At 37.0% G+C, this 26,344-nt stretch overlaps 1 protein-coding gene across 2 annotated transcripts in view; it reads left to right on the top strand.

Annotated features, from left to right (window-relative positions):
- Nucleotides 1-26,344, top strand: part of GALNTL6 (polypeptide N-acetylgalactosaminyltransferase like 6) — a 491,552-nt gene that overhangs the window by 53,738 nt on the left and 411,470 nt on the right. Inside the window, exon 2 of one of the 2 annotated variants that reach the window (XM_050896088.1) lies at nucleotides 16,573-16,592. The exons of the other annotated variant lie outside the window; for it this stretch is intronic. Within the exon in view, the coding sequence (XP_050752045.1) occupies nucleotides 16,573-16,592 (20 nt within the window). The remainder of the gene's footprint in view (nucleotides 1-16,572; nucleotides 16,593-26,344) is intronic. 2 annotated transcript variants of the gene reach the window in all.

Genomic DNA, 26,344 nt, shown 5'->3' with positions numbered 1-26,344 from the left:
TGGAGAGTTTCCAAATATGCCTATTTTTCAGAAAATAATGGCGAAATGAGATTATAATGTCTCTAATTGTTTTTATACTGGATAAGCAGAAAAATAACTGTGATAAAGGTTTCATACTGCTGCCAACTTTTTTCACTAGGACAAGATCGGTGTGGTTGGTATCTTATTTGTAGGTGTACAAGATTTGTTATTTAAGAAGCGTCATTGCCAAATAAGGGCTAAGATATAATAAGGACATTACCAATGTTGTCGTTCATTTCCAGTTATAGGATGTTGTGTTCAATCTTAATTGACAGTACTTTAAATTAAACCTGAGATTTAGTTGCATAAGTGGCAAAATCTTCACTAGATAGAGACATCAAGTAGAGAAGGGTACTCTGTTCTGTGTTCAGATGCTTGTTTCTCACATGCAGTTCTCTTATATTTTCAGTGGTGGTAATTGTTGGGTGAGAAAAAGGGACCATTTTAATTATTTCTAACGTAGATATGTGTAAATAATTATGTTTGAGATGTATGTATGTACACATGCTATTTAGTGTAGGTATAACTTATAATGCTCACATACTTTCATATACATAGATGTAAATTCTTTCCTTATTGATCGGTCACATCTCTGTAGTACCCACACACAGTATGGTTGATACTATAATATTTTCATAAAAAGGTAATTCAATATAACAGATACCTGGCATAAGAAAATATGGTAATCAAAATGACAGAGTTTATGAATTACAGTAACTATACATTTTATTATATGATACACTTTACATTTTACATTTTATTATAATATACATTTTATGATTATTACAAAGATTGTAGCTCCTGAAATAACTTAAATGTTGATTTGATACTGGTACTAAATTGCTCCTTACTTTTAGCTGCTACAGCGATAGTTTTTACCTGTTCTATTGCCTGGTGGAAAAAGAATAAATAAAAATTAATGGGAACAAAAGATTCTCAGGCCCAGACTAAGTTTTGCATGTTCAGACTGCAGTTCCAGTGAAGTCAAAGAGAATAACGTTGTTGTCCGGCTGCATGATAGCAGCATGGATATAATTTAGTGGATACTCGGGAAACAAAGAAATCCAAAGATCTGAAGTCCCAGATTACCTAGTAGGTAGCATAGCAAGGGGTCACAAACCTATTGCTTAAAAACCATCTGTGACTGATGAAGTTGAGTGTCAATATAGGAGAAAGTGTGATACTCTTCATTATTTGGTCTGAGCACAACTGTGTAAGATGAGTGTTCTTTGTTAACAGGAGACTGGACCATTGCATACTGTCAGTTTTCAAGCAAGGATGCCATTATAGGCATTTGTAAGTGAGGGGATGAACTCAGAATTGCTGTGTGAAGAATTAATGTTTTCTACGGTTTTGAAGTATGTTTGTATAGCTTTTTGTTTTCAGTAGAGACAGAGTGTCTCTAGTCATACACCGTCTGCTTAATGAAATGCCCTCTCATGACTTCTCTCTTCTGTGAGGATGATATGAGTTTGTATTTTTAAGAATATATTTAAATGTGGGGAATCCTGATAAACAGTCTTCACTTTATCTAACTGACTTCCATAGGTGTATTGCCAATGATGCATTGCCAGTGGATCCAACAAATACTTACATTTGGTACTTGATGCAAGACTGTTCAAGAACTTTAAATTTAGATGAAATAATGTGAGATGAAAACTGAGGAGCAAGCAGAGATGGAGCTTCTACTCCTTGAACTACTTAACAAACAGGGTGGAAATTTGCTCTGGTGAAGTGTGAGTCTGCTTTAATCCCAGCCGTGCCCATTGGCTTTCATGTCTTTATTAATATGGCTTAGGATTCTCACATTTCTAATCGGTGCAGCATTTGTACGGTGAGCCTGATGCTTCTGGCTTTTTGCGACTGTGTTGGCACATAGTTGCTAATTCAGTGTGGTCTGGGTTTGCAGGCTGAGCCTGGCAAGTCTAAGGAGCTGTGATGGTGCTGGATTCAATATGCAGGTGTCAATTTTACTGCACAGTAAAGTCATCGTGGATGTGTTGGACTCACTGTTAGCACACAGCTAGTCCTATGTTTATGCTTCTATCTATGTGGTTTTATCTTCTTTACTCTGGACAAATTTCTGAGGGGAATAAAAGCAGACTGCATACTGCAGTTCGGACTTCAAACCCTTTGAGTAGTTGCGTATGTTTTTGTATTGTGAGCAAAATGCTCCTTTGTTGCAGAAATGAGCTGGTATTTGTAGAATATCAGAGGAAAGTTGAGATGGCTTGTTGCGAACTTTCCTATCAAAACAAAATTCTGAACTTTTTCAGTCTTCACTCATGTCAAAATATAGTTGAATGGGTTGCTTTATGACTCCAAGGATTACTTGGCAATCCCTGACTCTCAGTGTTTCTGATAAGTAAATATAAGACTTTTCCCACAAGAAGAAATTGTTTCTCATGCTGTCTCTAAATTTATGGGTAACTTTATTTCCAGGTAGATTACATAACAAAAGAAGCATAACAAAACAGTCTTTTGGAAGGTTTATGCATAGGGTTTTTTTAAGCATTAGTACATAAAGAATTAAAGGCAGACATATTTGAATTTTCTGGAACCAGGAATATATTTGAAAGGAAATGACTGTGAGAATGATACAGCTTACTGTTATCAGCACAACAGTGAAAGAGGAGAATATAACAAACCATAATTTGCCTGTGGGTTGGGATGTAAAAAAAGCTGGAGGGGAGACATACTCTAGTTCTTTGGGCCTATCCAGATGTCAGAGAAAAGAAAAAGAAACAGCTGGGCAATAGGTTGATTTCCTCCCCCCCCCCGTAAGTTCAGTGAGGACTGATTGTGGAACTGATAAATCTGGATAGGAATTTCTGATATTCATTCATAAATAGTTAATATTTTTGTAAAGTTAGGGTCTCTAGTTAATTTTATTTAAATTGTGCGTTTGACATGATTTCATTCGTCATCTGATAACTCTAATCAGCGTCACTGTCCTACACAAAAAATGTGTATCCTTAAAAAAGATGAGGTTCTGGTCAGAGTTGACAGTCACTGGAAAGTTTTTTTGATTATACAGTCTTTTAAATTTAAACGTCATCTCTGAGAGGTATTGAGCAGGGGAATAGCTTTTGCTTGACTTAGCGTATCTGTGATTGTGCTGTGTATCCTCAGATGGTGTTCCCTGGAGCTGAACAACTGTATCACTCTGTTTCTGAAAAGGGTAGAAATTGTGGCCATTTCTGACATCAGAAGTAGTTCTTTCTCTTCATTTTAAAACATGCCTTTCTAATTCACGAATGGACAATATGAGGGAACATAGGATTAAAACATCAGGATCTCTTCCTGACTTGGATAACGACTTGCTGAACAGAACTCCCTAGCCTGATGAAGTTACACTGTTACATCTCTAGAAGAATGCAACAAATAATCAGAATTTTAGATATTTCAGAATTACTTCAGATAGTTTCTTTCATCTAGTTGGAAGGGGCCAAAGAGGAATTAAAGACCTCCCTTCTAGCTTTCCAAGTGCTTGGGGGAATTCAGAGGAACATCATGCTGACCCAGTTCTGTTAAGGTGATTTCTAGCTTCAAAGGAGATGTGCCTCATATTGCTTTTCCTTTTGAAGCACAGCTGAGCTGAGGTCAACTCTCTTTTGAAGCCCCACAGCTACCAAGAAGAACCCAAGCTCCTGTCTGCCTTGTCTAGCCTTTTCTGATCACTACCGAGCACTTTTGCCCATCTATGTGAGTATGCATCTGCAAGTTGCCTTTGTGTAGTGTCTGTGTTTGTTGGTTAAATGCGTGTTAATATATTACACTGTCGTGCAATACATTTAGTTGTTTTCCTTTGGTCTCCTTCCTTGCCCAATATTTGAAGAATTCTTTCCATCAAGACCATATTAGTGTCCTGACCAATTCAGTCAGTGCTGGACAGTAAGTCTGCTTAAAAATAAATGCATGAATAAATCTATCAAGAATGTTTCCTTTCTTAAATATGGAATTTATTTTCCTAAAATTACATTTTTATTTAGGGTTAGAAGTCTTTGTTACTAGGTGTCCTGGTTTCGGCTGGGACAGAGTTAACTCCCTTCTTAGTAGCTGGTACAGTGCTGTGTTTTGGATTTAGTGTGAGAATGATGTTGATAACACGCTGATGTTTTAGTTGTTGCTAAGTAGCGCTTATCTTAAGCCAAGGAGTTTTCAGTTTCCCATGCTCTGCCAGCAAGCAGGTGTGCAAGAAGCTGGGAGGGAGCATAGCCGGGGCAGCTGACCTGAACTAGCCAAAGGGGTATTCCATACCATGGAACGTCATGCCCAGTATATAAACAGGGGGGAGTTGGTCGGGAGGGGCAGATCGCTGCTTGGGCATCGGTCAGCAGGTGGTGAGGAATTGCATTGTGCATCTCTTGTCTTTTCTTGGGTGTTATTTCTTTTTTTTTTGTTGTATTCCTTTTCATTACAATTATTATTATTATTATTGATAGCGTATTTTAGTTTTACTTTAGTTATTAAACTGTTCTTATCTCAACCCACGAGTTTTACTTTTTTTCCTTTCCTCCTCCCCACCCCACTGGGAGGGGGAGGGGGAAATGGCTGCGTGGTGCTGAGTTGCTGACTGGGGTTAAACCATGACACTAGGTTAGTAACTGCTGTAGGCACTAGGTTGAAAATGAGAGCTTTGCCATTGATACAAAAGGCATACCAGATTCAGTGGGGAAAAGGAACTGGACATACTTCCACAGATTTGTATTTTTTCATAAGTAATTGCAATGGAATGAGTTAGGTTCATATAATTTCCTAGCTATGAAAAATTCTGGGAATTAATCCCTTTGTTTTAAGTGTATTTTAGCATAGAAAAAATATTATGGGGTAAATCTTTGTTTGCTTTAGTTTTGTTTTTTTTTTTACAGTTTGAAATGACTGGAGTTGTATTGTACAATTAAAAAAAATTTAAACAAGTTCTATGAAACATTGTGGCATATTCCCTGACCTTAAAAGCATATTATATAAATTATATTAAAATTGGAGACTTTAAAAAAAATTAATATAATTCCCTTCAAAACTATATGTAAAATGTGAGGCAGATTTTTGGGGCTCTTTTAGATATTGTATGGCTATGTCATTGTATAATCTTTAAGAGGTATTGATGGTGAAGATAGGCAAGCAGTGTGTTGAAAGTAACTTTACCACACAGTCAAGTGTTCTCTCTCCATAGATTAATGCAAAGTATTTGATTAGGGAAAATTTCGTTTCTGTGGTGGATCACTTGTCTACATGTTGCTGAAACAGCCTTGTCCTTGGGCTTGCTCCATTCAGTCGGAGCTCTCAGTCGTCAAGGTGGCTCACAGCAGCTTGCAAAACTGGGATTTTACGTGTAAATCCTGATGACCTAAATTCCACCCAGGTCCCCACTTCATCTTTGTTTCTTTAGTGACTGCCTGTAAGCCTCCAGAACCGAAGGTCTCAGGAACATAAATAGAATTCAGACTATCTGGACCTGAGCTTTTGTCCTCAAGATAAAGTGAGATTCATAGCATGTACAAATTGGTGTTTGTGTCCTTTAACTGGTGTTCCATGTACAAGTGAATTTCACCCTTTAAGAATGCGTTAGTGTCTGCCGTTCTTAAGAGAGAGGTTTTAATCCTGAAGTTTTGGGTTTTCTTTAAATAGCTCAATGCTAAACTTCTAGTAAGTAGGGAAAATTCTGCTTTCATCCAGTCTCGTGTGACTTTTTTTCGGTAAATAAGTAGACAACACTGACAGAATACAGAAGCCGTGCCCAAAACAGACAGAGCACATTTAACAGGGAAACTTGGGATATCTTGTCTATCTACACATAATTTTCATAATTTCTTTATGTATTTTTGTGGAGAAGTTTGTGATAAGCTGCTTAAGAAGTGTATTCATTTTGAGCTGTCTTGCCTGTGAATTCCCTCTTGAAAATAACAAAGGAGAGGAGTTGTTATTCTGTTTTATATTTTAACTTCCAGTAATCTTTTGAAAGGAGTTTATAGTCTTTCACTTTTGCGCCAGGAGAAAACTATATAGGGGAAAAAAACCACACCTTCAGAAAAGTTTTGTTGGATAGAATTCTATCATCTCTCATTGGACAAATGAAAAAAAGACTTTTCAGCCTTGATGGAGAAAGTAACGGAGAATAAAGCAGTGTAGAATAAAAGAACACCGTACTAGTTGCAAACTCCTTTTAAATTCAATGTTTAATTCCAATAGGATCCTTTTTTATTTTTATTATTTTACTCATGACAATTTTTGTGATAAAAAAACCAAAAGCACACAATAAACACACTTTTCTGCATCCCTTTTACCTAATTATCAATTAAAATTTAATTTAATTGAAATTGGTAACAGTTTTTGCTAACTTTTTGTACTGTGTTATTTATCACGAAAATGATTTAGTATTTAACTTTGGTCTAGATGGCTCACATAATTTTTTTTTTTTTTTTTTTTCCCCTGTCCCCCCTGAGTTAATACTCTAGCTGCTGGTTTTGTTACCTTTCACAGGATGCTCTGGAAAAGCCAGAAAGGTTCAAGTTTTGCTTTGATCTCACTTCACATTGCATGAAGGAGGCAGTTCAGTTGCAGAAAGTAGCATCTTTCTTAGATCTTTTTGTCTGGAAACCATTTCTTGGGTTCAGAACTTTGCAACAAGAAAGTTTAGAGACTGAACCAGGTAGAAAGAAGAAATGATTGGTCCAACTGAGTTGGAGGTAGACTATCATTTCTGCTTTTTTCCCTCTCCATACTCTTGGAACCAAACTCCAAGCAGTATAATTTTTTTTCCTGTAGATGATACGTGTACTTTATTAATCTCCAGTTACCTTTTCTACTATTGTAATGCATTGTCTTTGCCTCATAGTATGCCTAACAATAAAGGAATTTTAATACATCCTCAGTGAATAGAGTTGAACAATCAGTCATATGCTTTTATTTTGCTATTACATACTTGTTTCCAAACCAATCTGCTGCAGAAAGACAATCACTATGAATCAGCAGCTGCTGTTATCACTAAATAGAGCCTGTTGGTTGCTCTGAAGATGCAGTTTTCTAGTCTTTGTAAGATTTACATACATGTTTTTCTGAACAGAATGAATAGTTATAATCTAGACATTCGGTGTTTTCATTTGGATCTTCCGGTCACTTTCTCTTCTACTAGACCGATCATAATGCAGATGAAATCCATACAAATAATCAAATAAGAACAAGTCTTTTTCTTCAGCAGCTTGCACATAAGATCTGATCTCTCTCATCAAAGTCACTGGCTAAGCTTAGAGTTAAAAAAACCAGAAACAAATATGGAATTTGAAATTCATGTCTTTTGTTGTTGTTGTTTTAGTGAGTTCATTTCATAAAAAGATGCAAGCTCTGTGCTCTCAGCTGGTGACAGTATTCATAAAGAAGGTCCGGCTAAGACTCATATAATTGGAGCTTTTACAAGAGGATTTGCATTTCTCTCCGTGTGGCAACCCCACAATAACTAGTAGCTGGTAGAGAGCGCCCTGGGAAGGTTCATGATCAATGGAGAGCAGCTGAACAAGGCAGCCCAAAGCCAGTGGGCTTGCTAAAATCTTTCAAAGGCAAAATCTGTCCTGGATGGGAAACAGCTGGTAGATGGGATGTCTTGTTTGTATGTAGATCTCCTGTTGTACAGCTCTTCAAAGAAAGGGAAATGCTTTGGAGGCAGAATGGTCATGGAGAATTTTGTGGCACTATTTATGAGTTAATACTCATGAAAGGCTGGAGAAAATGAAATTAATATTAAAATGAAATAAGATTTAAGGAATATTTTAGTAATACGAGATAGATAAAGGTGAAAGTGATGTAATTTTTCTTAATTCTAATGTGTAATAAAGCATAGATATTTTAAAATAATTAAATTCGTCATGTTTATTACAGTAATACTTAATACAGGGGATTTGATTTTCCAGTATATAAACAGGGGGGAGTTGGCTGGGAGGTGCGGATCGTGGCTCGGGAACTAACTGGGCATTGGTCAGCAGGTGGTGAGCAATTGCATTGTGCATCACTGGGTTTTTTCTTCCCCCCTCCTCCCCCCTTCCTTTTTTTGTTATATTCCTTTTCATTACTATTATTATTATATTTCATTATTACTATTGTTAGTATTATATTTTACTTTAGTTATTAAATTGTTCTTATCTCAACCCACGAGTTTTACTTTTTTTCCTTTCCTTTCCTCCTCCTCACCCCACTGGGAGGGGGAGGGGGAAACGGCTGCGTGGTGCTGAGTTGCTGACTGGGGTTAAACCACGACAGTAGTAGTGAGGTATATGGTTCCATAGCTCTGTAGTCCCCATCCCACCATAACTGTAAACACAATAGTATGTACAGAGAAAGATGAGGGGTATAGGCTATATAAGGTGCAGCAGTGTGATTATTGCACATTTGAGGACTGTTGGCTCCCCAAGGAGACCAGAAGAGCTCATTATAAAATGTCACACAGAGATTTTTAGGATAAAAGGCTGTGATCCATACCGGTGATAAGGGAGCAAAATATCTCTCCCCTTATCTTCAAAGTACTTCCATGACAGATGTCATCAATATGGATGATTACTATGTCATTTCAAAGGGAAAATAGAACACTAAATAAATGTATGGCACAACTGAATATATTCAATGATTATATTTTGAATAAAGTTATTTGATATTTTCAATGTTAGCCTCAATTTTAGCTTGTCCCCTGTTGGTTAGCTAGGTCATGATATTATTTTTGCTGCTTGAAAGAATGTGTGCATTCACAAACAGTTCAGGAAGGAATCATGAGACTTTTCTGTAATTTATTCTCTGCAGAATTTGGACTGCTACATTTTCATAGCTTGTTCACTGAGGATGTAAGTTATTTTATGGAACATATGGACATTATATATTTTATGTATACATATACACATTAATTCCCCCTTAATTCTTGCACCTCTAACTGCAGTGCTTTCTCTGTTGACTTCACTGATATTTTCGCAGAACCAAGCCTGTAATTCTGGTAAACAATAATGTTATAATATAAGGTATAGTTTTTTGTTGTTGGTTGTTTCTGTTAGTGTTGTTCCCCTCCTCCCAAATGTAGAAGCACTGCAGAAAAGAAGAGATGTAGTTTTATTGTCTTTCTTGCTTGCTTTTTTCTTTCTTTTCCTTTTTCCATTTCCCTACCACTTCAGTCTCTATTACTTGTAGAATCAAAGCTTGAGTTAATGGTTGACTGAAACTGGTTTATCTTTCCTAAGAGAATAAGAAATTTTTTAATTTTTTTTTTTTTTAACTGCTCCAACTTTCAGTGACACTTGGGTAGGTCAACATTTCACAGTCCTGTTGTTCCTAAGCTCAAAGAAAAAGTTTTCTGAGCAAATTTTTTTCCACAAAAGCGATGAAGTAAAAGAAAAAAAACAAACAAAACCCTACAATATACAGTAGATGATATATACTTTGCAACTTGTATCTTCTTTTGAATATGATTCTTTGTGTGGTTTTGTGCATATATAATTGCAAATGTCATACAATAAGTGCTACATACATACTGTGAAAAATACAATAATATTGGTATAGTGATTGCAAATGTTATTCTGAGAAGAGCAGGGAAGAATTAGGTGTCTCCTTTTACCTTAACGCTCTCAAACTTTTTTTCATTACTTTCAATAACCAAAAATTTAATGAAACTGTTTTGACAAGCTGAAATAAATGATACTTTCTTCCTCTGCCTGTTCTTTTGTTGTATCTCAAAACTTCTACCTAGCTAGGTCAGAAATTTCCATCATTTTTACTGTGATTTCACCATGCAGTAAACTTTCTTTGTAGTCAGTGAGAATCTGAACAAAGAACAGCCATAAGATCAACCTCCCTCTGTAGAAAGATTTTGCATCATTGAAGCAAAATAGCTGAGGATGTGGCTTACAGTGATTTAGAGGTTTTGTTGGGTTTTTTTGGTCTCAGACAGCTCCACCAGACTGTTTAATATAAATGAACGTGCCATGTTTAGTAGTAATAAAACTGATGGATGTAGAACTGTTATCAAAATGGACTGTATCAGAATAGAAGTTGTGCAGAACACCTTAGGCTAAGTACCTTTTTGTTCTTTTGTAACTGCATATGCAAATATATATCCTCTCAATATGTTTCTCTTCCTGCAGCTGGCTTTTTTTCCTTTATCTACAAATCATTAACCAAGCAAATGTCAAAATCCTGAGAAGAAAGGCTTGTGTGGAAAAAATACTGTGTATTATAAACATGCATACTGACGTGATTTATGTATATTCACTGCAGGAAATTTTCTTTGTATTTTTGAAGGAATAGCTTTTAAGCAATTTATTTACCTACAGCAATAAATCAATAAAAGTGTTACATCTATGAATAGATTTTGAAGTGTCCGCCCGAATATAAAAAATCTCATAGGTATTAAAAGCCATTATGTTCTGAAACTGTAACATACCTTGAGCTTCTTACACAAGAAGTTCTTCATATAATCAGAGATGTTCACTATAGTTTCTAAAAATATTCTTGATACAGAGGTGGGATTTAATTTAATTTAATAATTTAAATTCTAATTTATTAATTTTTCCATGGAATGTCTGTAAATGGTTGAAGTTGCATTTATAATTGTATAAAGTTTTTGGAAGCAAATTTGTTGTTTGTGTAACTTTGTCTGAGTTTTGTGCGTAAGTTACATTCTTTAAAACATGAAGCTGTACTTTGTATTTTATGAATGGTTAGTGCTTGCTCTTCTCTTCCCCCCACCCCCATGTGTCTCTATGCTGTTAATCTATGATTACAAGTCAAATACAAAGCATACTGCACTATAATCAGTTTAAAGAGGGAAACCACTCTCAAGAGCTGTTGTAATTCAGAACCTCCCCCTCACGTGAAAAGTGTCTTGTTTTCCAGTTAAGAATGCAAAATTAAACATTTTGATGTAACAAAATGAAAGCAGTTCTCTCTTAATACCCTATGAATTAAGAAGCACCCTGTTACTGATTAGTTGTGATTGATCCATTCGACTTCCCAGTAGTCACAAGCGGCAGAAGCAGCTGCTGTCCTGGGCAGGTTTTCTGTGCACAGATGCATGGGTGCAGGTGCGCACCTGATTCTGTGGATGGATTCCACTTTTGCTCTGGTGAAAAAAGTTATCTAGATTACTACCCTAAATGTATTGCTTGACTATCAGACCTTACACCTTCCCAGACTGCTTCCAAGAATGCTATAGAAATCCTTATGGGATTACTTACCAGCCAGGTACGTGACGTTGGATTGCTGTTCTCTTAGCACTAGTCTGACTTTAAGTGTCAGACTTACATATTAAGTTGTCTTAGTTTTGTTGACTGTTTGTGACTGTCAGTATTTCAATGTGGGATGTTGGAATATTTTAATGTACAGTTTATTAATAGAAAGTGGTTATAAGAGGAGTAGTACCTAGTGTAGAAATATGTAAAAATTACTTCATTTCCTCTAATTTTTTTTTTAATCCTTACATATAAAAGCTATGGTGTTCCGCACATATATGTCCAGGCTATCATATGTCTTCCTCTACTCAGGAGATTCCTTGAATTATTATTGTGAAACTAATTTATTGGAAAAAGAAAATCAAGCTTTAAATTTATTGTTATACCTGGTGAAATGCTATGCATTTGACAAAGACCATAACCTTTGAGGATCCAAATTATTATTCTTTTTTCTTTTCCCTAAGACCTTGTAGTATTCTGGTTTTCAAATCACAGATGACAGTGTCTTTTTATCACTAGCATTAGTTCTTTATTGCAAAACAGGTTATACAAGGTGAAGCAGAGTCATTACAGCAACTTTAAGTCCCTACGTAGTAACAAAATCTACTTTCATCTTGGGTGTGATCTCATCTGGCAGACAAGATAAAGAAAGGAACAAGACTCCTATGTGATGCTGAGCTATGTTAACAAGTTGCAACTTGGAGTTAAAAGAAAGTGTAAGTGTGTGTATTCATAAATGTCTTACATATACTTTAGAAAGTGATTTAGGAACAAGTAACCTCCAAAATACAGTGCCATCTGCACACTCTACAAACATTAAAGTGAAGAATCTTGTAAACATTGTTATAAACCACAATATGTGCAGATTTCAACCTGTATATAAGCTACACCAACTTTTTTGCATAAATTTGTCAAATTAAAAGAAAAACCTTGCACAACTTTCGAAAAAGTAGTGAGCTGGTCACTAATCCCTGTATTCCCTGTTGTGAACATCAAAGATGTGACATTTTATTTTACATGGTTTTCCCCTGTGCAGTCTGGTAATTCTCCACAAGAACAATTTTCCAGAGTTGCATAAATATGGGCAGGTAGGTGTATTTTCCTTTAATCACTCTGTAAAGAGACTTTCCTCTAAAGCATTGTGCAGAGCACTGGGTAGAATGCCAGGGAACTGATTACAAAGATATCCATAAAAGAAAGATACCAGTCTCATAATTCTGTATTGATTACCTAAGCATTAGTGACTGCTGCACACCGTGTCTCATGAAATCACTGGATATGAAGTGTGAATACTCTTTAAAAAATTTTATTGACTTCAGTCTGACAGTTTTATTCTCACATTAGTAAATCATCTCAAGAGTGCTGCCTTTTTCATGTGACGTGTGTAGAAATTCAGTTATCATTAACAGAACAAAGGCTATATTGCAGGCATACTCTTACCAATGACTAAGAAAAATATTATCTCCAAGTGCCTAAAACTGCAGAGGAGCCTGTGTACCTAGCTACTGAATAACTGAAAATGCCTTCTTGTAAATATTTCAATGTTGTTTATGAGGGCAAATGAAATCAGTTTCCCTTATTCCGCACACCCACACCCCAGGATCCCATTTCCAAATGACAAATAAGGATATTTTTCATTGTTAGCATGAATTTGTGGCTGCAAATCAGGTTTCCTCATCTGATTCCTGTTGACTTTCATTCTTGACCCTTGTTTGCTTCTGTGGCTGCTGGTTGGGTATCTAAGGTCTGGTTCTTTCTGATGAACCAAACGCCATAAGATACATCCCTCTCTTCATGATGAAGGCTTAGCTCTTAAAAGTAGTGCCATTTGGGTTGCAGCAGCTTTCTTACCACTTACGCCATGGAAAGGTCTCCAGAAATGATAAAAATACTACTCCTCTTTTCCCTCCTCCTCTCTTTTTGTGGGTACCAGTCTCTCCCAGCTGATGGCAGAGTACCACCGACACTGTTGCTACTGGAGGAGGTAGAGCTTTCACCAGCCAGCTTCCTACTGTCTCCCAGAAGGTTTGTATTTCAATGTCAAGATACAACTCAGTTCTTTTGTACGGCAGAGAAAGGTCCAAGTGAAACTTATGATTTTTTATTTTTATTGGTGGTGGCTGTTACTACAACACAACTCAACAGGATTATGATACAGTTCCTTTTATACTAAATCAAAACCAATGCTCCAGCCATTCTTAGTGTTTGTAGAGGTTTTGATATAGACATGGCCAGTACAAATGCAGAAATCTAGTGAACAATTAAAAACCAACTTCTCTGAAATCTCTCTGAAACTATGTAGCCAGACTTGAGCCTTGTCATTTGTATCCACTTTTAAGTACCACTGGGGTTTTTTGTGTGTGTATGTGGTTGGGGGGGGGGGGGGGGGGGGCAGTTGTTGGGTTTTCTTTGTTTAGTTTTGTGTTCATTTGCTGGTTTTTTTTGCGACGCTGGGGAGAGAAGTCTCTCCATGGGGAAGAAATAATAAAGGAGTATTTCCTTTTTCTCATCTGGTTTGTGAAGGCATTACAAGGAAAGTAAGGTTAAAAATAAAATATAATTTCCTGTGAAAGTGACGGTAAATGGGAAAGATATTTTGTTTATTTCTTTTGAACCAGTAGGAGACATAAACAGAAAAGTAAATGTTGCTTTGAGTCAGCCTGTGGTACATGTCTTATGAAATAAAAATTTTGCATAAAGTCTTTGTATTTGTTCTGACGTTACGGATTTCTTCAATTTGAAACTAAAATAAGTAGCATATATAGTAATTTGTATATGCCAGTGGCTTCATATTGAAGTATTGAAAAATTATGACTGAGGTCAGAAAATATATGGTATATCTAGCAATGGTTAGACTCTTTAATAAGTTCAGAAACATACACAATTTTTTTTTTTGAAGAAAATAGTTTTAAAAGATGCTCATTCATTTAAATTTGCTGAGAATATTCATTCAGAATGCATGAGTTTTTCATTTGCAAGAAAGAATGCATGAGACTATTCATTTCAGAATGCATGTTTTTTAAAACATGCTCAATTTCTAAATGTACTTACTCGAGGTAGTAAGGGCAACGATCTGAAGCATGCATGTGCACACGTGTGTGTGTGTGTGTGTGTGCACACGTTCCTTTGCATCTAGGGAGCAGTTACCCAATTTGTGAGCATAACTAATTTCAAAATGTGTCTCTGGAGCAGCAATGTTCTTCTCTTCCACGCTTGCAGAAGAAACTGGTTTGACTTCTCTGTAAACTGCTTTTCACTTTGAAGGTTTTGCTTGGGTTTTTTTGAGTTGCTGCTAGTGCCAGAACTGCTGTGCAAAGAGATGATCCTTCCCCAAGTGCCTGAGTTAGTGTGAATGCTTGCTTTTCAGATGAAGTCTGCCACTTCAATGGCACTTGATGCTATCCCAGGTTCAGTGGGCTATCCAAGCACCTCCTTATTTTCAAATACAGATTTAGGAATAATTTTGTGCTTAAATAAAATTGAGGGTTTGCTTACACCCTTTGCTAAATTGGTCACTGTGCCAGGTGATAAAGGAGATAGGAACCCAGGCCTGTAATGTAAGGTTAGTCCTTAGATCTTAGGAGCCAGGGGTGCTCAGAGCCCCTGAAGTCTTTGGGTTATAGGCATGATAGATCCTTGGAGTTCTCTGTTCACTCTTGTGAGAGGGCAAAGAGTTTCATGAAGTTAAGATTTGCTTGGAAGATTAATTCTGTAAGTGATTTTTTTACTTCTTCTGTGGACTTGGATATCTGAAAGTCATTTCTTACAGAAAAGTGTTTTCTTCAAAGATTAGCGCACTCTGATTTAATATCATTTGCATGTCATAGACAGAAGTCATATATATATGTATTTTATATTACCATTATTTATATTATAGGGAAAGCTTTTTGAGATCTACAGTGTCATGTCTTTAAAAATATATAATGAAGAGAACATAGATAAAGCAAATTATCACTGTCCTTTCAAAAATAAATTAGATTGTGATCTCTGAGTCAAGATTTCAAGTTTTGTTCATGTTATCTTACAGACCTTTGTAAATCCTATAACTGTATGTCATATATCCTAAATCATTTAGATACTGTACACTTGCGCACTAGTATTGCAAAATGAGGAATACTCTGCCAATTCTAAGGATATTTTTACTCTATGTTTTAGTTGACAGAATAGATATAATTAAGAATGGACTGATTTCCTGGATGTATTTGAAAGTCTTTACAGAAAACTAATAGTTTTCCTTTTTCTTTTACAAATAAAACAGCTCTAAATGCTTTTTTGCTATTGTGTTTGGTTGGCAGAGATGCAGTGGAGCAGATGTCCCCACATCAGTGTCAAGTCCTGCTGTAGAGGCTGCAGTTTGCAAATTTCTTTTACTAACGGAAATATGCAAGGCTGTAGGTCAAAATTTTCTTCTCCAGACTCAGCTTATTTAATGCCATTGTTGTTATGTGTATTGGGTTTGCGTGGCAAGGTTTTGGTAGCAGGGGGGCTACAGGGGTGGCTTCTGTGAGAAGCTGCTAGAAGCTTCCCCCATGTCCGACAAAGTCAATGCCAGCCGGCTCCAGAACGGACCCGCTGCTGGCCAAGGCCGAGCCCATCAGGGACGGTGGTAGCGCCTCTGGGATGACATATTTAAGAAAGGGAAAAGACGTTACAGGGGAGGAGCAGTTGCAGTGAGAGAGAGTGGAGTGAGAATATGTGAGAGAAACAACTGCAGACACCAAGGTCAGGGAAGAAGGAGGGGGAGGAGGTGCTCCAGGCGCCGGAGCAGAGATTCCCCTGCAGCCCGTGGGGAAGACCATGGTGAGGCAGGCTGTCCCCTTGCAGCCCATGGAGGTCCATGGTGGAGCAGATATCCACCTGCAGCCCGTGGAGGACCCCACGCCGGAGCAGGTGGATGCCCGAAGGAGGCTGTGACCCCATGGGAAGCCCCCGCTGGAGCAGGCTCCTGGCAGGACCTGTGGCCCCGTGGAGAGAGGAGCCCACACTGAAGCAGGTTTGCTGGCAGGACTTGTGACCCCGTGGGGGACCCACGCTGGAGCAGTCTGTTCCTGAAGGACTGCACCCCGTGGAAGGGACCCATGCTGGAGCAGTTAGTGAAGAACTGCAGCCCGTGGGAAGGACTCTTGTTGGAGAAGTTCGTGGAGGACTGTCTCCCATGGGAGGGACCCGCACTGGAGCAGGGGAAGAGTGTGAGGAGTCCTCCCCCTGAGGAGGAAGGAGCAGCAGAAACAACGTGTGATGAACTGACCGCAACCCCCATTCCCCATACTGCTGTGCCGCTCGCGGGGGGGGGGGGGGGGGGGGGGGGGCAGGAGGTCAAAAGTTCGGGAGTAAAGTTAAGCCCGGGAAGAAGGGAGGAGTGGGGGGAAGGTGTTTTTAAGATTTGGTTTTATTTCTCATTATCCTGCTCTGATTTGACTGGTCATAAATTAAATTAATTTTTTCCCTCGAGTCGAGTCTGTTTTGCCCGTGACGGTAATTGGTGAGTGATCTCCCTGTCCTTATCTCAGCCCACGAGCCTTTCGTTTTATTTTCTCTCCCCTGTCCAGTTGTGGAGGGGGAGTGATAGAGCGGCTTTGGTGGGCACCTGGCATCCAGCCAGGGTCAACCCACCACATTATGGTTAAAATCTACCACTATTTCAAAATATTGTCAAACAGTATTGGTTAATTGGTAGCTTGAATTAATCACTTGTCAAAGCAATGTTCGGTTTGGAGATAGAAATTTTCAGGGGTTTCATAATTTCTTTAAGACTTAAGCCCAAGTAATTTTTTTCTGTGCAGTTTTGGCAAACTCTGAATGGCAGCAGAGCAGCAGTTATTCAGTTATGATCCTAAGTAAAACGTGCCATACAAGATGACATTGATGATTTACAGTTGACTTCTTATTTACAAAATGTAGTGATAAATATGTTGGGTTTTTTTCCTCCTAAAAGTGAAGCATTGTTAACATGAAGGGATAAATTAACTTTATTTATGGGATTTTTTTTTTTTGGTTGTCCAGGTTTCGGCTGGGACAGAGTTAACTTTCTTTTTAGTAGCTGGTACAGTGCTGGGTTTTGGATTTAGTGTGAGAATAATGTTGATAACACCCTGATGTTTTAGTTGTTGCTAAGTAGCGCTTATCTTAAGCCAAGGACTTTTCAGTTTCCCGTGCTCTGCCAGCAAGCAGGTGTGCAAGAAGCTGGGAGGGAGCATAGCCGGGGCAGCTGACCTGAACTAGCCAAAGGGATATTCTATACCATAGAACATCATGGTCAGCATATAAACAGGGGGGAGTTGGCCAGGAGGCGCAAATCACGGCTCGGGAACTAACTGGGCATCGGTCAGCGGGTGGTGAGCAATTGCATTGTGCATCACTGGGTTTTTTTCCTCCCCCCCCCCCCCCCCCCTCCTTTTTTTTGTTATATTCCTTTTCATTACTATTTTTATTATTATATTTCATTATTACCATTGTTAGTATTATATTTTACTTTATTTATTAAACTGTTCTTATCTCAGCCCACGAGTTTTATTATTTTTTTCCCTTTCCTCCTCCCCACCCCACTGGGAGGGGGAGGGGGAAACGGCTGTGTGGTCCTTCATTGCTGACTGGGGTTAAACCATGACATTGGTAAAGAATTAACTTTTCTCTTTCTAAATTAATGTTGAGGTTTCTCTGCATTCACTTCTACTGACTTCACTGCTTTATGTGGATCATCTTTTATCCTCTAAACATTAAGATACCCATATTAAAAGTAGGAGAAATTTTTATGAGAAATTGTTCATTTTTCATTGAAAAAAGAAATCTAGTAGAAACACTTAAAAGTAGAAGGTATAGTCAAATTTCTTGTGTGGCAATGTTGCATCTGCAGGGAATTTTTAGCCCTAGAGTTACCTTCTGTAACTTGAAAGCTTTCCTTTTGTTTTTTAGAATATTTGGAAAAATAGACGTTTCTACAAAATGTAAGATTTCTGCCTTCGAATCAATTTTTACCACTATCCAATCTTTAATAACCCTTTAATATATCTGGCTTCCACAGCATCCTACATTGGCTGGTTGGAATATAAACTGCCTTTGATGTATGGCACATGTTGGAACAGGGCCTTCTTAGGAATCCTTCCTCCAAAATAAACTTTTTAAGAACAGGCACCATCCTCGTCTTTAGCTCAGGGGCAAAAAGGAAATAGTCTTCACCTTCTTTACTGAGAAGTCCTTTAACTGTAATGTTAATTGATAAGTGTCTGTTCAATGGTCCTTCTGCTGAGATTTCTAGAAACACTTTGAATCTATAAAATATAATGGATTTCACAGTTCCTATGATGTCTGAGAAAGTATTTTGTTGGGTGTTTTTTTTTCCTATTACTTTTAAGGGTGCTCCCTTACAGCTTGCATTATGAGAAACAGTAAGTAATGTTTCCTTATTCAACTTCTTTATACCATCCATGATTTCTATAGCCCACTAAGCTGAAGAGTCTTGGAGCTGTTCTTGAAAGCTTTTCATGCCTTTGATCACCTTTGTTGCCTTTCTTTGTACAAGGTTTGTAGCTTAATTTTAGTTTAGTCATATTTTTTTGAAACAGGGTGAACATTGTGCAACACTCAAGGTGCTCAACTACCATAGTGTTATATAGTGAGTGGCCTAATAATTTATTCTCTATTCCTTTATAATAATTCGAGAAGTTTTGTTACCCGTTTGGTTGCTACTGAAAAGAGATTCCAATTTCTGTTTTTCCCTAAGACATAATAACAAATTTACAACTTATCATAAAAATTAACACTCAATTTTGTTTCTCATTTTATCAACTTGCACCTCTTTTCCATTTAGCTTTACTTCTCATTATTCTGAATAATTTCAGATCATCGTTAAACTTTGATATAACATTATTCATTCCCTCTTCCATATAATTTGTTGAACATACTGCAAAATACAGAGCTCAAGACAGATCTTGTAGAACTTGTAAATACTGCTTATTGTGGAAATGACCATAGGTTCTTCTCTTTGGTTTTCCATCTTTAATACGTAATCTTCCACAAGAATGCTTTTGATCTTATTCCATGACAAGTTCCTTTAAGACATTTTGGAAAACTGTGAAAGCATTTTGGGAATTCAAGTAGGCAATAATACCAGCCTATTCTTTCCATACTAAATGACTTTTAAGAATCCGAATATATTTGTGAAATACAACTTTCTTCAAGCCAATACTTACTATACACCATTACATGGAATGTCACCTGAAGTGCTTTTCTGGTGGATGAAATTTACCCTTATGAGTCCTTTAAGTTAGTGATTTTGTTTAGAAGGTATATAATCAATTGTTTTATGGTGCTACATAAAATATACATGGGGTAATGATTAATAGAGATGGTACTGCATGTCCTTTTTGTAGAGGTTTCTGTCTGCTGGCCATGTATTTGCCTAGTAAGACCAAGAACCAACATTATGACTTGACAATTCTGGATAAATGCTGCCGTGAGGTCTCTTATTCCATCAGTGTCTCCCATGAATTACGCCAATACCGATACAATCATTCCAATCTCCAATAGTTTAACGAGGACAAATAGGCTCTCAGAGCAGATCTGCAAAAATATATATCATGTACGTTCTCTGTGTGACTATTCAAGTGTCCTCCATGGTCCTGATGCCACGTTGTTAAAATAATATGTGAACTCAGTTGGGGCTATATGATTATATTATTGGGTGTAAAAGGCCAGCGATTATAACCAGTCATTACAACAAAACCCTACAGCCGCAACACAGGATATAAAACAGTGTGAATGGTAAAGAAATGCTCTTTTAAAAAAGCAAATGCTTTAACAGAATATAAATAAGGAATTGTCAGGCTCATAGTTAGATTTGTCAGCAGGAATAAAATCCTTTAACCTAATCAAACATTAATATCTTCTTCTCACTGACATTAAAGTAACGCTGTGAATAATTGAAAACTGTAGATTGTCATCATCCTGTAACGAGAAAACATTTTCTATGTATCGTCTTTGTTAGTAAATAGCAATACAATCATTTTTCTAAAATCTTTTCATCTCTCTCCATCTGAGGTGCTCAGCATAGTTCTCTCCTGTCTCCGTGCTGTATTTTTGCTTTGATGGGTAAATAGAAGCTGTAAACCGGTGTGACTAAGGCCATAACTCTAAGCTTACAATTTCTGTAGTTCATTACTATTCTTTAGCAGCAGATATGCATATAATGTAAAGCAGGTACATTTCTTGTTTCACTGCATCTCTTCTTTATCTGGTGTTCTACTGCTAAGGACAGCTTCACAGAAAAGACCATTTAATGGATATGTTTGGAAATGTATCTTTTAAATTATTGTTCTAAATACCATGAGTATGTAAATCAGAAAAAAATATTTTTCCTATGTGATGTGTTTGTGAGAGAGTGTTTTACATACAGATGGTCTGATATCTTAATCACTTAGGACCACATTCAGCCAAAAATATAGACAGACTCTGTGCCATAAGCTGGATAGCAGATTAAGGCAGGCTTCCTAACTCATTCAGGTGGCTATAGCAAGAGAGAGGGTGAAGCACTGTGCCTTACACGTGAAAGAGCAAAGTAGAGAAATTTTCTGTGTTTGCCAGAATTTGTGAGAATCATCTTTAATCTTTTAATTCATAGCAATATTGCTCATTCTGGAATATCTGGAGCCATGGTATATAGAGTTGTTAAAGCTCAGTCTGTGGAAATGTCACATAGACACTGAATTTCTGATTTTTTATAAGCAAAGTCATGTCACGTAATTAAAATCACAAACTCTTTTTAGTGCTATTGTTCTAGTTCAGCGTTTTTCACTGCTAAGAGTATTTGCTGTCTTCGTAACTTTCACTTTTTGGCTTACTTCAACAAATGTTATATGAGACTCAGCAAACTATATCAAATGTATAAATCATGACCAGCTGGAAACCCTTTAACTTAATTAACTTCTGTGCAGCGTACTCAGGTCTTCAGAGCTTTCTGCTTTTTGTTGCTCATTGTATGAGATAGGGTATATTGGGTCAAATGCTGCTTTTTTCTCCCTTTTATTTTTAATTTTTTTTTAAATAATATTTATTAAAAATGTTTTTTTAATTATGATTTTTAAGTTATTTTATTCATGTTTCAAGACCTCGAAGGGGTAGTAATTCTCATGATTATGGTGGTGGTGGTGGGGTTGGTTGGGTTTGTTGGTTTGTTTGTTGGGTTGGGTGGTGGGGGTTTTTTGGTGCATATCTTGGATAATCCAGAAAGTAGGTTTGTGTCTCTGGCTAATGTAATACCATATGAGAAATGAAGTTCTGCACTAGGAATACCTTGACATTACAGAGTGTCTTGACATTTTAACTACATGTGCTTTAAATGCTAATGCAGAAGTAGTAGGGCTTTTGCTTTGGTCTTTTTTTCCCTCTTCAAAAGAAGCTACAATACTATTCCTAATATTTGATACTTGAGAAGGCTTGGAAGAAGAGCAGAAGGGAGATCGGTACTCTTGCTACTAATAATTAACAGTAAATAAAATAATGTGACAGAGTAAAACACATGGAGGAAGCAGGACAAGAGGATTAGCATGGGGTACAGTGTGCTTGCAGTTTTTGCCAGCCCAAATGGTACAAGATGGAAATCCTGCTGCCTGAATTGAACTGTGAGAGTGAAAGAGAATAAAAAGATATAAATGCATATAAATATCACCTTTGCTACGTGAGATAGGTTGTCTGTGTATAGTGGAGGCCAGAGAAACAAGAATTACCTAAAACAGTTCTTTGCCTTGCTGCAAATGGAGTGATTGGTAGAATAATAACCTAGCAAAAGGGCAGTGAAATGAACGCTGAGGAAACAGATGTTATAGCAATAATGTGTTGAGAGTCCAGAAACTCTTAAGAGTGTGAGCAACAATCCATTGGAAATGGTTGGGAAAAAACTGTAAATGTATTGCAGCACTCACTACAGAACTACACACAGATTTGCCAGTTATTCTTTCCAGTGTTGTCAAAATTTAGCAGTATAATCTTTTGTGTAAGGTGTATTTCAATTTGATAATGAGCTGCTAGTTTATCTAAATGACCCCAATAGAGAATGCTGTGCTGAGTGTCAACAGGTGAACTAGTTTCATGGTTTGGCATAGCAATGTGTGATACTCGAGATCGCAGCTGTAAATAAGGAAAAAACCAACATATAGATTGTGTGTGAGGGGGTATTTTTATTTTGAAGTATTCAGGGCTCTTTTTCCTGTTGAATATTTGAGCTTTTGGTCCTCTGTAACTAGGACAACTAATTTCAGTTGCAAAAATTTAGAACAACTTAAAATTTTGCTTTGAAATTATTTCATTATTCTATCAGGACTGGAGACCTAGGCTTCAAAGTGAATATCTTGCAGACCCTAAGACTGAACCCAAATGTGCTGCGATACTGGATTTTCACCTGTTTTTGCTGAACTACTGTTTAGCAGTAATAATAACTTTAAAAAATATTTTCTCTTCTTGATGTGACAGAATAATCCAAAGTAATTGTTACTTGGTTAATTCTGATCTGTTGTTCAGTCTAAGTGTTTTCCTGCTTTTTACCATGCTCAGTAATTACTCAAAGCCAAAAGCAGAAGTCCAGCATCTGAAGCAGATGAACCGGTCTGTGTTATGTGCAATAAGCTTCCACATTCCTGGCAGAAACAGTCCTCTCTGTCTTCTTTTCCCAGTTAAATAGATTTATAATTAATAAAGACCAATATTTGTGTGTCAAAGACTTTTCAAACCCTTAGTTTGAAACACTGGTGCCTGCAACACTGGATGAACTTTCAGGACTCCCCTAAACATTAGCTCCTGTTGGTGAGTGCCAGTTAGTCTAGTAGTTTTCCTTGAGGTCTTATGGCTGTTGCTAATCTGAGGGAGATTAGTTGAAAAACAGCCAGTTTGTTGATTTCTTTCTCTGCCTGTTTAAGGAACTAGAGAATTGTTTCCTACTTCTTCATGGTATATGTCCGCGTGGGTGAGAACTGCATGTCTATGACACCTCTGCCATTTACAGCCATGATATTGGATTGCGACAGTGCCTTATTTTTAGCACTTGGTAGCAATTACTGGCATCTTAATTTATAGCTATAAAAATAAAATAGAAAATAGAAAAAAAGCTTCTCATTCTCCCTCTGTTGTGTTCAGCACCTTGATGACAGAAATTACATGGGTTTCAGCCCAGTAATGACTTTTCCTTTCTCTTACAAATCTTGCCTTTTTCCATTTTTTTAATGTATCTTTTGTTTCAAATTAATGCTACATTAGTAAGATTAAAATCACTATTATTATCGGTTCTTAACACTTTAGCTTGCTCATGGCTATTCACTCACTGCTAATATTGCTGCTTCTAGCACACATGGGACTCTGTGTCACTGTCAAACCTGAAACAAATAAACTCCTCATATCCATTCACACTGATAAACTGATAATTTTCTGTTGCAATATTTGTCCAGTCCTCCTATGAAGAACTTCATTGAACTGAAGTTACTTTTCTTATCCTTTTTGGCAACACTGCACTTGGTTTGCTGTGTTTTCACATTCAGTTTTTGATCCTTGCAAAAACTTGTGAAGTGAGTAACATATTGCCGTTTTTTACAACTTCTTCCAAGTTTAGGCACTGCCTAGACTTGTATCACTTGCTGCAGTTTGTGTGGCTTGCAATCCATGACCTGTTTTTTGGGTCATTTGGTTTTTGGTTTTGGTTTTGGTTTTTTTTGTGGAGTTAGATTTTTAGTACTATTTGCTTTTCTTTCTCAGGAATATTTCTCATAGTACTTTGCATTATATGGCCATAGCATTGCCCATAGTGCAGTGGGGTTTCTGTCAACATCTTCATACACATTATGCAAGCACTAGTGGTAGTAAACTGTTGCAAAGGAACGTAATGTAGATTGTATTTTTGTGTCATTTTCCAGACAGTTTTAGGCTTTGCCTGTTTTGTATACTATTACTCCAGAATAGGTTTTTTTCAGCTCTTTCATAAAGTTTTTGCCCAGTGTCTCCTCTTTTCTCATAGGGTCTTAGGTTGCTTATAAGATTAGAAAATGTCAGCACACTCGGCTGGCACATTCTGATAATTTTTGCAAGAGTTATTTTGAGACATAATGCCAGGATGTATCTTTCTGAGTGTTTTGGTCCAGAACAGTCTGGTCATGTTTCAGCTACTCGGTAGTCTGGAGTATTTTTAGGCAGATTGCAGTATTTCTGAAATTTGTCACATTCTTAACATGCTTGCTTTACGTTAACTGATACTTTATTGCCCATTAAAAAAAAAAAAAAAAAGTGTGTGAGAACCAGTTCTCATCTTCATTGAGAAGTAATATTTTTTAACTAGTGCTCAATAATAATTTGAAGTGCTGGGTGAAATTACTTTTTTTCTACAAATTTTTGTTCTTTTAAAGACTTTTTTAATATTCTCAGTGAATATTATTTCAACTTGCTTTCTATTTTCAGAAATCGCATAGAGTCATGAAGCTCTACTTAATAGTGCCTGTAATCTAATCGGCATACCATAATTTCTGCATAATACAGGAACGAGTTCCAACAACTAGTTTAAACGGCCCAAGCCTCTTAATAGCACACTTCTTGACATATATTCTGAGTATAAATGATCATGGGGTCAAAAGTATAAATTGTTTTAGTTTGCAGAGAGGTTGTTTCTTAGACACATGCCAGTTTTTGCATGGCAATGAGGCAATTTGTTATTGTATGTTAATCTGTTATTTTTCTATTTTAGAAGTATAATGAATGCTTGATAGGTTGAAATATATTTGCATAAACGCTTATGGGTCAAATTCATGGATCTTCTTCTTTCTGAGTTTGTAATGAGACATGAAAATATTCTAATTTAAAGAGATTCTTAATATGGTACTAGAGGAATTTGACTGTGAAATGTGTCATGAGAAATGGAACAAAAAGAGAACAAGGTAGTGTTTTCTCTGAAAGAGATTTTTAGAAAACAAACAAACAACCTTCCTTATCAGGAGAGCTTCTTACACTGTTTCTTTGACTCAATCCAAACTGTATTGAAGTGACCTTGGGAAAAAGATCAGCAATGGAGAAACCAATTAAGAATTTAGTAAAAATTTCATTCATTTATGATGTGAGACAGGGAAGACATGTACATTATTTCATCCAATAGACAGAGGGATTTGCTGACTTATAAGTAAAGAAATAGGGCCAAGGTGTGGCTCAGAGTGCTAGCACCCAGTTCACCATACTGCTATAGAGTGAGCAATGTAAAGAACATGGTGTTGCTTATGCCAGCTACCACTCTCTTAAACAGTGCATCAACAAAATTCAGGACTTGGGGATGGCTGGTCACCACTCAGAAATTTGTTTGGAAGTGGCTGCACTGATCTGAGGGCTTGGAGAGTTTGGCAGATGATGTATCAGTTGGTTTCGGGGGCAGAGAACGGTGTCTGACCAGTTTTATTTACCAGTGTAGATACAGGTTAAATGAGTGACTGCAAATGAAGTAATCAACTCATTTTTGTTCATGTTTGTTAGCTAATGGTGAATTTATGTACTGCTTATTCCAGTTTAGTACACATAATGTAAATACTGATTTCTTTGAACTGAATTTAAAACTCTTGGCCAGGACTTGGACCTGTCTGTGAATTTAGCTCGTAATTTCTGACAGTTGTTGCTCACAGCATTAAGTACTTATGCAACCTATAGTAACAGAGAGAATAAGAAAATCTAGGTATAGAATATTTTTTAAAGTGATGATCAACAGCACAAAAGATAATAATTTCTGTTATAAAAGAGTTATGCAATTATAAGGTATCAATGAAATTCTATAATGTCATAAATATTGACAGAACAGTAATTTATTTTAAGAATAAGACAGTCTGAAAGATCATGCAAAATGGCTGAATAATGTCAGAAAACTTGAGTTACTGGACAGTTTTCCAGAAGCTCTCCTGAAAAAAGAACTGCTGAAGCCATGCTGTCTTCTCCTCTCAATGATGCCTGGTGTGCCAGCGCAGCTAAAAGAGTACATTTATCTCCCTACGCCTCTTTTGAGTCCCTTATTAATGCTGACATCTGTTCAAATCTTAATTACCACATTACCACAAATAGTCCCTTGTCAAATCTAACCTAATTTAAAAATAGCTCAAAAACAGAAGTGCAAAATGTGT

This window comes from Gymnogyps californianus, chromosome 4 (assembly GCF_018139145.2).
Source record: "Gymnogyps californianus isolate 813 chromosome 4, ASM1813914v2, whole genome shotgun sequence".
Classification (NCBI taxonomy): Eukaryota; Metazoa; Chordata; class Aves; order Accipitriformes; family Cathartidae; genus Gymnogyps; species Gymnogyps californianus.
Note: the sequence above shows the minus strand (reverse complement) of the source record. Positions and strands in the feature narration are given on the sequence as shown.